Source organism: Fusarium musae, chromosome 8, assembly GCF_019915245.1.
Source record: "Fusarium musae strain F31 chromosome 8, whole genome shotgun sequence".
NCBI classification, from domain to species: Eukaryota; Fungi; Ascomycota; class Sordariomycetes; order Hypocreales; family Nectriaceae; genus Fusarium; species Fusarium musae.
This window is the reverse complement of record NC_058394.1, coordinates 80,082-91,803: the sequence shown is the minus strand read 5'-3', so window position 1 is coordinate 91,803 and position 11,722 is coordinate 80,082. Positions and strand designations below refer to the sequence as shown.

Here is an 11,722-nt window from a genome sequence, read left to right as displayed (position 1 = left end):
TACCAGTGGCAAGAGCATTGCAGATTTACATGTACCCGTTCCTTTTTCCTCATTTCTATTTTCGGTCTCTTGCATCTCGCCTCGGCCAAAATGTCTTGAACCTCGCTTTAAGGGTTTGGCACAATTGGCATATAGCGATATGGCAGTAGGGCAATTGTCTCACACGTTCACAGGACGTTTTCGTCCTACTGCATACACTTCCTCATCTGTAGACTTGCATGTATCATATTTCAGACGTGTATGTGTCCATGTTTATGATGTTGTTGCGAGCTGCAGATCCCCCACGGCCCGATTACCTGCAGCATAGTAGCAGCCGCAACGATGGTGTGTTGCGTTTCTTACCAATGCATATGCAGTCCGCTGATGGCTGTGCCTCTGCTCGAGTAACTCGAGTAAGACACGGCAGATTTTTTTATGCGTGTCTCAGCCATTGACTGGCAGTATCTGCCGTTGCTTCGTGGTACAGACAGCCAACTTAAATCTCTATACTGACTACAGCGGCACACAATTCTTTATAGAGCCATGGCTGATTGGTGTAGAATGGCGATCTGGGCCAAGAGCATGCCAAGATCGATGTATGGAACTTTGTGTATGCAGACATTGCATCTGTGAGACATGCTACAAAACCGGTCAATGTACAGTAACAAATGCTACGGAACACATGTGGAAAGGTTTATTGTGTCCTATATCCCGATCAAGGTGCATACAGAAGAAGCCTGCTCATGCACCAATCTAAGAACGTCGAGGCATCAACGTCAGTTCCGTCTTTCCGCGACCCGGTGGCTTACGCATCTCGGCTAGAATGTCATCGCGACTGGTAGGCTTGGTGTACTTGTACACCTGATTCGTAGGCATGCTCCACAAGTAGATCCCATTTGCGTCCTGGAACAGATACGCGTCTCCTCCCTCCTCCCTCTCTTTGACCATGAGGCCTTCCGGATTGGTGATACCCACAGCGGCTGCAGCCAACCGACCCTGCCCGTTAGTTCCCCAATAGAAGTCATTTTCCATCTCCTCTGGGTCGGTGGTCCAGTCGTCGGGGACAAGATTTACGGGGATAGACTGGCGGGGTGGTTAGGGGAGGCTTTGCAAGGGGGAGTTGCTTTGTACATACCATCTTTGTGCAGCTGGAAGTGGTTGAACGAATCGGTATCTCTGGCTGGGGCGGGAACTGAAAGAGGGGGGTCGGGTGTACTTGCAAGAGGAAAGTTTGATCCGAAAGATGAAGGGCGGGAGCCCGAATTTATGAGCAAATATTCATCACGTGCCTTTGCCCAAGAGGAAGAGGGGAAATTGTATGCCGCCATCTTAAAAGGAATCTGCTCTTTCTCTCCTCTATTTATCCACAGAGAACAGTAATATCTCTGACAATCAGAGCTCGTCGCACATTCATTTAGTCATCTCCCAAGAACATAAGCATGCCAGCCCAACCATTTGCCCTTCTGGAACCTCACTGGGCAAATCCTGGAGAAGGTTGGTTCCGTGCCGCTTACAAATGGGATAGAGACAAGGTGTGTACTTTGGGCTCTGGCAGGATAGCTCAGACTAATACTGCAGTAGATCTATAAATGGATGAGAGAGACCGCAGACGCAGTTCGAGTCCAACCCGGAAATCAAGAATTGGGTACTCTCCTTGCGGATATTCACAATCGCGTGACCCTTCTTTCGTAAGTATTGCATGCTGCTAACTCCATTTTTGGACTTGGACTTAGTTACTCACCAAGGAAAGGCTCGAGAATGGCAGTCTGTACAAGGACATAACCAAGCAACCATCATCGCATATTGCACGACTGATGGATAGTAGCTGGAACCAGGATGTTGCAACATCATGTAGGTTCATTGTCAGTGGTTGGTACTTCAGGCATACTCCAAAGCCTGCATTGGGCCCTATGCCGCAATGGTGGTGCCCTTACGATCTACTTGGGCTTTTCATCAGCCTCCTGGGACCCGCGCCGGCTGCTGCTGACAAAAACAACTTCTACCTCCCTCTCACAGCTGTCTACGGACGTTGGTGCTCGCGTATCGCGGGCGAAGCAGATACAGGTTGGAAATGGGCGCCAAGTATTCAAGGCGAGGGTGATTTGCCGTATGTTTTCCAATGTACATGGTATCTCGAAACGGACCCCAGCACCAAGCAGCATTGGGGCCAGTACTTTCTAGGGGCATCCAACGCCGGAGACAAATTTGAGAGAAACACGACATACTCGGGAGCTTGGAGGGAGCGAGCGCAAGAGGCCCGTTTTGATATGCTCTTCAGATGTCAGAAGGTGCCCATGGTTCAGGCCAACGACTTCAAAGACAAGACAGCTCCCAACATGAATCCTGACCTTGCCGGTCGCAACATGGTCCCGTATGGAAACTGCGCCGAAACGTATCCATTCGCCATCAGATTCCTACCGTACGTGTGCTTCCATTGCAGAGACCAAGTTCTGTTGCTAATCCATTTCTAGAGATAAAACTAAGAACGGAAATGCAATGACAGGCCTTGCTCTTAAAAGCAAATTCATGCAAAAGGCGGAGTATCCCGACTATGAAGAATGGGGTAGCAGTGACGTTTGGAAGAACTTGATGCCTCCTTGTGCTAATTGCAAGGAGCTTCTCAAAAAGGCCGGGGCGAAAGAGTCACTGTTTTCACCAGGTCTAGATAAGGATAAGGCTCCAAAACGACCAAAGTCAATGATGGAAAGTGAGGAACTGTGGGTTGAGAGTGGGGTTTTGGAGAGAGAGAAGAGCCAGGCTTTATTAGCAGTGTCGTAACTGGAGCAATAGTTGTTTACTCAGATTTCTTTGACCACGCTCCTACAGAAATGGTGGCGTGATTCCAAAATACCAGATGCAGAAATACCTCGAGGTGACCCTCCTGTCGTTGCGCGTTTGTGCCTCTGAAAGTGCCTTAGCAAACGCTGAAAAGAACTCTGCCCGATATACGCGATTCTGAATCTTGGCGAGATTCTCGGCCGCCCAGTCGGTCTGCTCCTTGTCTGTACTCTCTATAGCGCACAGAAACAATGGTCTCAAATAGCCGGCATTGATAGCTATCGACCTTCCTTCGCCGTCGCTACTACAGTGGCTTTCCACGATCTCTCTAATCCTATCCAATGCTTCTATAGAATCTGGCGACTGGGATACTGGGTCACCCAGCTGTCTGCCTATATCAATGAACTCAGCATGATATGCGGCCTCACAGATACTGATGAGACTCGATATCATGTCTGCGATCCGGGGAACCATTTGGGAGCGCAAATGCTCCGGGGACTGACGCTGTGTGGCGCACCGACTTCCCCATAGTGCTCGAAGTCGGGTCTTCAGAGTCGCCATACGCTCGACTACCTCCTGCTGGTCTTTACGTTTCGTCCGTGAACGATGGTAAAGTGACAGTTTGGCAATCTCTCCGGACAGTGTTTGAAGTTGGCAGTAGAAGTCAAAAATCGGAGCACTTAAGACCTCATAAAGATGATTGGATATCTCTGGCTCTTGGTCAACGGGAGGTCGGAGGTTTGGTATTGGGCCAGCGAAATTTGGGAGAAGACTGACTACCCTTTCAGATAGCAAGCCCATTGCTCCACCTCGAAAGGAAGTTGAGTAAAGAATCTTTAGCCAAGTTACTATGCGCGTGGAAAGCTCCGAGTAGGTAGTTTGAGTTTGTGCCCAAGCTTGTAGCCTCCGTGTGAAGATTCGGCTTGGTTCTCTCAGGTAAGGTGTGATATCTCCAGAGTGAATCAGCTCAAACATGCACAGCAGAAAGACTGCCACTAAAACAAAGTCAAAGTCTTTCTCGCCATCTCCCAGAAGCTCTTCAACATTCTTCCTCGCGGGGTGATAGCGGGAGAGGGACTCAGACGACGAAAGTGCAAAGACCTGTCCACTGCATAGAGTCGCTACAGCTGTGATGCCGGAAGAAATGGCTAGACATGACTTTCCAAGATGCACAATATGCTGTTTGGCGAGTTTCCAGTTGAGAGGATCGAATGGTGTGATACCAGGGCATTCCACTGTCTCGAGGAAGAGTTCCGTCATATAAGGGGACTGGGTACGGAGGGTGAGGATGTCGAGTGTAGTCGTCAGCTCGATATCCCGTGATATCAAGTTCAACGGCGACTCATCGCGCTCGTAGTTCTCATCCACGATAGGGGCTGCACTTCGGTATTGAAGAGCTTTCTGTAAGCAAGCAGTAACATCGACATTTGTTCTGCCCTCGTATAGAAAAGGAGTTTGGTTCGTTCTCTCGGTCGAGAGCACCTTCGATGATCCTTGGTTCTCATAATCATCGGTGAGTGACAGACTTGAATGGGATTGGTTGGTGTCATGTGCCTCCAACGCTTGGGGGCTACCCTCAAATTGAAGTGATAATGGTTGACCTGGTGGCGAGTTGTCGGCGCTGGCAGTTTGCCGGAAGACCCTCCGAGGCTTGTATGTGCATTGGCGTTGTAATCTCGTACAGTTGTTGCAGACGGGCTTGGCCTCATCGCACTTGACTTTGCGAGCTCGGCAAGTGAGACAGCCACTCCGGACCCGACCACGATAGCCTTGATGTCTCGTATTCTGCATGTTCGATGTAGCGTCAACACGGGTCGGCTACGTGCCGAGATTCCGCTACAGTGCTCGTAACGAGATGTAAAGGTTCATGATATCGTCCATCCCCAATCACTAGCCTCGCGCGAAATGAGATCTCGCGATTAGATCAAACCCTTGACGATGACCATGTGCGTGTTTGATTGGCTTAGAGGAGAAGTGCAGGTTGCGGGGCTTATCTGCAAGCGACGACTCTTATCTATAAGCGACATCCTTCTATCTCCCCGTCCAACTTACTTATCTTATCTGCTTTGGCGTTTTCCCCACATCTGGTTGAAATAACCTCAGGATGCAAAACTACCCTGCAGACAGAAAGAAAAAGGAATATATTTAACAATATGCTAACAAGTACAGAGTAGAAACAGGACTCTTATGAACAATTATTTATATAGGTATAACCTCATAGTAATTGCCCTTTCAGCTGAGTTTCATATTATATGCTAAATGATTTGCCTTGATATATTTTTATTCTCCTGGAATGAAGAGGTAAGGTTCTGATTAGATTATTCTCTTGTTGACGCTTATGATCTTGTTCAAGTGGATAAAAATGTTCATAAGTTGAACAACTTATGAATAACATACATAACTATATGCCTAAATCATGTTGCCCTTTTTTACTTCTAATTGTCGTTTCAACACCGATCTCCAGCTCTCTAAGTCCCTAACCTCAAGACCCTCAATCTTGGCTTCGTCGTCCCAAATCCTCAATTGGCACATTTCCTTACACCACTCATTAGCACCAAATGCATCCCTCTCATCATCACTCATTGGCCCGCCCTGGTAAGCAAGACTCTTCTTGCTTGCGTCAGAAAGCTTGCTAAAGTACCCTTCATCCACTACGCACAAATACCGCTTCGCAGCAACATGTGATTCCACCAGACGCGCTACCTTCTCAGAAAAGCCAAGCGCAAGGACGAATTGTGCACCTAAGGTCTCATGGCCGACTCTACCGACGCTTGAGCCCGTTGCTTGCCCACCGAGGTTTCTGGCTTCTCCGCCGGTGAGTTTGCGGAGGTCTTTGGCTGGTGCATATTGGCCGATGTCGTGAAGTAGCGCCGCAATTTGTGTAGCTTCGTCCACTGGTGGTGAAGCAGAGGCAGCTTGAGCAGCGCATTGGAGGGAATGCTGGAGTTGAGAGATAGGTTCTCCGATGTAGGGAGTGTTTTCGGAGGCTTGGAGAACAGATATGACATAATCTGCCACTGAAGATGGCGTGGGGACTGTTGGAAGTTCCATAGCTGCGTGACGATGTAGGTGTTCCAGTGATGGTTATCAATCTGTTGAATTGAAGGGTTGGCGTGGTGGGAAATCAAGTCCAAGTTATAAACTAACCCTTGAAACTTTTGCCTTTGCACAAGGGCTACTACTTAATTAGCTGACTGGCCGCTCTGGACCTATACATTCGCCATGCCTTATCAATTGATTCAGAGCCAATGATTGCCCTTCTGTTTGATATCTGCGAGATCTCAAGATTTTCGGCTCTCGCTTCTCGCTTGTCGCTTCAAGTGGGTAGCACGGGCCAAACACCCTAGCCATTTGCTGCTTACAGTACGGAGTACATTCTGGGCACTAGCGGTAATGAACCCCTGTAGTTGCGACAACGTCGCAACGCTATGTAAGATCTTTGGTGCAGTCAGTGGAATGCCAAGTGTAGAGTTCACTGATAAGATTGTACAGTGGAAACTGCAGAATCCGCATTCACCATTACACGATATCACGAACGCAGGTAAATGCCACATGGATGTCGCGTTAAGATACCAGGCTTTAGCCTTATGACCTTTAAGCTTACAACTTACAACTTAAACAGGCATTAGAGAGAAAACTTTAAGGAACAGTTGATAATTTAAGAAGAAAGGTAAATTAAATCTGGCATAGATAACGAGAGCTTCTTGTATGCTCAAGATTTAATCACCTAGAATGTAACCTGCTTCCCGGCATCGACACTAAGCATAGGAGATCCGAAGCCATAAGTCAATGCTCCCGCTTCATAAGACTTCCCAGCCTTTCGCATGTGCGTAGCTGGCCACTCCTGTTTCCGGTGCTCATAATAGCCCTGTCGCAGGTCCCCTTCGCAAGCACGGTTGTAGGTTGCATAGATCGCCTTGCGGTCAGAGCTACTCTTGTTGGCACCACTGCGGTGAGCCAGGTAGGAAGTGAAGATGAGTAACTCGCCTCAAAAATTGTTAGTTCATGGGATTAGACATATAGAAATGGGTAACTTACCAGCTTCTAGCTCAACAGGCGTCCAAGTGTGAGAGTCAACCCAACTCGACTCAATGCAGTTGGTGGCTTTGTTGATAGGAACATTCATTTCATGGCTTCCATCAACAACTTCCAGCCCACCATTGCGGATATTAGATGGATCAACACTCAGTAGAATCGTCAAGTGTTTGACATCTTTGATGTGCGTGTAGGCAACAGCATCAATGTGAGGTGCGAACCCGCCTTTGAAACGGTCAGTTCCAGACAATGATAAGTATGTCTCTGCCGGCTATCTACTTACCACTACCAGCGAGTTTGTAATTGATCTTCTCCTTAAACAAAAGCATAGGTTCCTCCGCAAGATCATTCAGAAGGCCAAGCAATTTAGGACTTCGAAGCAGATTACTGAATCCCTTGTGACAATCGGCAAAGTTCTCTGTTCGGCAGAGAACAGTTTGGCCCTTGTCGTTGACCTCCTATTTGTATTCGACAATTAGTTGCTTCGTATTGAATCAACGCGACTTGGGTCATGGCAAACCTCGTACGGCATGAATTCAGAATCTTCAGTTGCTTTCCAGTTTCGGACTTCCTCGGCCCATAATTGCAAGTCTTTGACTTGGTCTGGTTCTAGTAGGTCACGGACAATCAAGTATCCGTTCTTCTTGAAGAAGGTGATCTGATCGTCAGTGACCACCATCTTGGAGAGTCGTGCGTGATGGGTTTAGGCGATAAGTCTGAATGGGAATAACAAGGCTCGAGTTCTTAGGTGTATGGAGTGGGTTGATCGACTTAATCAGGTTTCGTCAACTTTTATATTTCTCATGATGTTTCAAAGTCTTTCGGTCTTCAAGTCGCAATAAGTTACATGTCTCGTGAGCTCTATTCGCATCCTCATTTGTCATCAGCTATGTGTTGCTCGCTACTCGGCTCGAGATAAGATACGGTAGCGCTGTATCGGCTATCGCTCCCTAGCTGCATTGGTGTCCCACTACAGGCATTCTGTCCCAAGCAATGAGACGGGAAACTCCAGCATGGGCCCAGAGAAGCACACAAAAATGCAACTGTAGCATGCCGAGTAACCGAGACTAATGCTGTTTTATGCCTACATTCGAGTTGATACAGTAGCATGGCCCACTTCAGATCAGACCTTAGGGTCCCAGCTAGGCCTAGTGTGAGCAGACGGGAATTAGGAAGGTTTTGGTGTCTCAAACATGGAGACGCGAGCAAGGGTAGACGTGAAATTCTCCTCGGGGTATCGGCAACCATTTCATAATATGAAGACCATCGAGCCCAACCAAACCCAATAACGCTGCCCACGTGCATTCATTGGGCCACAGGCCATTGAATAAGATAACAACTTTCGTATGAACCTCCAATAATGTTCTACAATCAAGACACGCGATTGTTTGTCTTTGACCAGAATTGTATTTCAAACTATACGAAAAGAAGGGTGTTGCAAAGCGAGAATATCCTTAGTCTAACTCATGTATATATAAGTGAAGAGTTCTCGAGTATATTATCAAAGAGAAGCTTCCAAGACAGATCATTCCGATACTATCCGTTCCAAGATCAGTATCATGGATACCAAGGCTTCGCCAGACGTGCCTGCTCCAAAGGGCTCTCAAGAGGATGGATCCTTCAAAGGCGACACTGTTGTTAGTAACTCTGCAGTTCAGGTCCCTACCAAGTCTCGCAGGTCAGCCATCACAGCAATTCTGACAAGTGGCCTCGCTCTGTTTTCCGATGGCTACAACGCGCAGATCATCGGATACATGAATCCGGTCTTGGCAAAATTGTACCCGGATAGCTTCTCCAGCTCGATCAAGACTCGACTCTCCAATGCATTCCTCATTGGCGAGGTCCTCGGTATGCTCTTCTTTGGTTATGCCATTGATAGGCTTGGTAGACGGACTGGCATCGTGTTTGCTACCTTGTTCTTGGTTCTGGGTATTATCCTCGCCACTGCGGCGCATGGAAAGACTGAATTGGGCATGTTCTGGATGATGATCGTTGGACGAGGTGTTGCTGGGTTTGGTGCTGGTGGTAAGAACTGAAAAGGATCTTATTTTCACACATGAGTGACTAACCTCGACAGGCGAATACCCTACTTGTGGTACAGGCAGTACTGAAGCCTCTGACGAGACTTCATTTGTGAGACGCCGACGTGGACTCCTGGTCGCCGCCGCAACAGACTTCTCAATCGACCTCGGATTTGTCATGGCCGGTGTCGTGGCATTAATCGTGCTCGCAGCATACCATCAACATGTCGGTGATGGCGTGTGGCGAATCAACTTTGGTATTGGCTTTATCCTACCTGTAGCTCTTCTGTTCCTTCGACTTCGCCAGTTTGACTCGACGCAATACAAGAAGCATGCGATCAAACAGGACATACCATATCTGCTTGTGATCAAGAGATATTGGAAGCCGATGCTTGGAACATCACTGGCCTGGTTTTTCTATGACTTTGTGGTGAGTACTACGGTTGACTCAATGAGCTGTGTCTAGATTGCTGATACCGTTGACAGACATACCCTTTCGGAATATTCAGCTCGACAATCATCGCCACTTTGAATCCTGAGGACACACTTCAGCAGAACATCGGTTTCGGTACAGTTGTGAACTGCTTTTACCTCCCCGGTTGCGTCGTTGGAGGACTACTCATGGATCGCATCGGCCGTAGACAAACCATGACTCTGGGTTTCCTTGGATGGACGATCCTAGGCTTTATCATCGGTGGCGCGCTTTCCCCGATCCAGTCTGTGTTTCCCTTGTTCATCGTTCTGTATGGTATCTTCAACGCGCTCGGAGAGATGGGTCCCGGTGTAAGTACCAAGTCTATCTATACTCAACTACTGGGCTCTTACTGATCGCAAAACAGGTCGCTACGTTTCTATGTGCTGCGGAGTCTTTCCCAACACCCTTGCGAGGGCATTTCCTAGGCTTTGCGGCAGCAGTCGGCAAGGCTGGTGCGGCGATCGGAACACAGGCGTTCACACCAATCCAAGACTCTTTCTCTGATAAGCAACGAGGTATCCAAGCTGTGTTTCTTATCGGTGCCGCTTTTGCTGCAGTGGGTGGACTTGTTGCATGGTTCCTCATTCCAGACAAGGACAAGGAACTCGAGAGCGAAGATGCGCAATTTCGATTGTACCTGGAACAGAACGGGTACAAGGGATCATTCGGTGAAGTGTCGAAGGACTAGAGAGGTATCTGATTACTAAGCTGAAGACAAGATAGTAACAGGTCGATGATGCGTAAGCGAAAATGCAGGTCTTGATATAACTGCCTTCCGCCCTATTCATCGAGTAAGTACAAAGTCGGATAAAATACGAGCAAAGATAAAAGCGTTACCGAATACAAGCTTACTTTTTGAAATGATTTCTTATTTGAAATATGAAGCCAGCCATGAAGACGGGATCCTTATTGGTCCGACTTGGGAGAGATTCCAACGCTATTGAGACGCTATTGGGTGCCACGACCATCAACCGCGCTAGGTCGCCAGTAGTTATCTGTAAGCCCCTGACAAAGTCTCTAGTCTGCTGAAACAAAACTCGTGAATGTCCTGGTTTTTCTCGTCTTCTTGGTTCATTCGCTTTTGCAAAGCCACCATCAGTCGTTTCCTGTTTTCTCTCTCTGAGAAGCCTGCCAAAATGGTTTCCAACAAGCTAATTGCGGCTGTCTTTGCAAACCTGGCCTTGCTAGCTTCTGTCAATGCTGGCCCTTGCAAACCGCAGAGCATCGCAACATCTGCCACTGAGACTGCTTCTGTCACTTTTGCATCCGACACTACTACTGCGCTTTCCACTACCATCCAGACCAGTACTGCGATTACTGCAACCGAGACAACAACAAAAGTAGAGACAACAACCACGTTGACGGAGGATGGAACAACTATGAGCGCGTCCGTGAGCGAGGCATCAACTTCTATTGCCATCAGCGAGAGTACGACAGTCGTCAGTAGCAGCGACACTACAACAGCCTCCAGCGTTGAGGTTACTACAGCACCAACCACCACTGAAGGCACGACGACCGCTGCCGAGAGCGCTACAACCACTACTACTGCCGAAGCAGAGTCAACAGAACTCCTCATTAACGGTAACTTCGATCTCGGAACAGTCGACCCCTGGCTATCAGATAACGAACCCATTCAACTTGGCTCCTCGTCTCCCTACGAAGGTCCAGCCTATGCCCTCCTCCAATTCGATGTCTCGGAAGAGGGCGAGTCACTCAACAATGGAGTCTACCAAAAGATCGACAAGTCCCTTCTCAAAGCAAGCACCTATCGTCTCTCTGCTCGGCTCCTCGTTGAATATGCGACCGATAGCCAGTTCAACGATGGGTGCAATGCCATGGCTGTCGTCTGTTACTACGGAGACCCTATTAACATTAATCCTGTCCAAGGCGGCGCAAAGACTGTCTCCGCCGACGCTGCTGATGGGCGATGGGCTCCTCTGAGTGTTGATTGTTCACTTAGGCAGGATAAGCTGGATCAGTATGGCTATCTTAGTGTCTATATTGGATTCAGCTGTGCTGCAGTTCAGGCCGCTGTTGATGCGGTGACATTTGAGGAAGTCATTCTCTAGTAGTAATTATTAGTCATTATATAAACTTGTATCTACCTGATACATAGTAGAGTGATGCAAAAAAAAAAAACACACACACACCCAGCTGACTATTTTATTACTCCATATCGCTTCCATGGCTCCCTTCGTTCCGTAAAGTCTTCAGGCACAGACTCGTCTGTGTTCCCCATTATGGGTGGGTCTATTTCTTCTGTATCAAGGTTTGGCCTTGTCATGAGTATTGCCATCATTCTATACTCGTCGATCTTAGATGCCCACGTTCGCATCTCAGACTCGACTGGAAACACAAGTGAGAATGCTGACTTATCACTGTTTTCAGCACCCCATTCAACCTCACATACATGCGTTGCTATCTATATGAGTGA

General features: G+C 48.0%; 7 protein-coding genes across 7 annotated transcripts; 3 read left to right on the top strand and 4 right to left on the bottom strand.

The window, feature by feature from the left end:
- Nucleotides 1–732: 732 nt before the first annotated feature.
- On the bottom strand, nucleotides 733–1,117 carry J7337_010239 (uncharacterized protein; the record flags this gene model as incomplete). Its single annotated transcript, XM_044827825.1, has 2 exons — nucleotides 733–1,062; nucleotides 1,115–1,117. 2 exons carry the CDS (start codon nucleotides 1,115–1,117, stop codon nucleotides 733–735), a joined length of 333 nt encoding a protein of 110 aa, XP_044676379.1.
- A 301-nt stretch (nucleotides 1,118–1,418) lies between these two features.
- Nucleotides 1,419–2,757, top strand: J7337_010238 (uncharacterized protein; the record flags this gene model as incomplete). Its single annotated transcript, XM_044827824.1, has 3 exons — nucleotides 1,419–1,511; nucleotides 1,713–2,398; nucleotides 2,451–2,757. 3 exons carry the CDS (start codon nucleotides 1,419–1,421, stop codon nucleotides 2,755–2,757), a joined length of 1,086 nt encoding a protein of 361 aa, XP_044676378.1.
- A 20-nt stretch (nucleotides 2,758–2,777) lies between these two features.
- J7337_010237 (uncharacterized protein) lies at nucleotides 2,778–4,548 on the bottom strand (the record flags this gene model as incomplete). Its single annotated transcript, XM_044827823.1, has 2 exons — nucleotides 2,778–2,799; nucleotides 2,846–4,548. The coding sequence occupies 2 exons, from the start codon at nucleotides 4,546–4,548 to the stop codon at nucleotides 2,778–2,780; spliced, it is 1,725 nt and encodes a 574-aa protein (XP_044676377.1).
- A 618-nt stretch (nucleotides 4,549–5,166) lies between these two features.
- J7337_010236 (uncharacterized protein) lies at nucleotides 5,167–5,808 on the bottom strand (the record flags this gene model as incomplete). The annotated part of the gene is made up of 1 exon (XM_044827822.1): nucleotides 5,167–5,808. The coding sequence occupies one exon, from the start codon at nucleotides 5,806–5,808 to the stop codon at nucleotides 5,167–5,169; it is 642 nt and encodes a 213-aa protein (XP_044676376.1).
- A 676-nt stretch (nucleotides 5,809–6,484) lies between these two features.
- Nucleotides 6,485–7,471, bottom strand: J7337_010235 (uncharacterized protein; the record flags this gene model as incomplete). The annotated part of the gene is made up of 4 exons (XM_044827821.1): nucleotides 6,485–6,744; nucleotides 6,796–7,017; nucleotides 7,076–7,250; nucleotides 7,313–7,471. The coding sequence occupies 4 exons, from the start codon at nucleotides 7,469–7,471 to the stop codon at nucleotides 6,485–6,487; spliced, it is 816 nt and encodes a 271-aa protein (XP_044676375.1).
- Nucleotides 7,472–8,351: 880 nt separating this feature from the next.
- J7337_010234 (uncharacterized protein) lies at nucleotides 8,352–9,976 on the top strand (the record flags this gene model as incomplete). The annotated part of the gene is made up of 4 exons (XM_044827820.1): nucleotides 8,352–8,817; nucleotides 8,870–9,243; nucleotides 9,300–9,596; nucleotides 9,653–9,976. 4 exons carry the CDS (start codon nucleotides 8,352–8,354, stop codon nucleotides 9,974–9,976), a joined length of 1,461 nt encoding a protein of 486 aa, XP_044676374.1.
- Nucleotides 9,977–10,424: 448 nt separating this feature from the next.
- Nucleotides 10,425–11,357, top strand: J7337_010233 (uncharacterized protein; the record flags this gene model as incomplete). The annotated part of the gene is made up of 1 exon (XM_044827819.1): nucleotides 10,425–11,357. One exon carries the CDS (start codon nucleotides 10,425–10,427, stop codon nucleotides 11,355–11,357), a length of 933 nt encoding a protein of 310 aa, XP_044676373.1.
- Nucleotides 11,358–11,722: the final 365 nt, after the last annotated feature.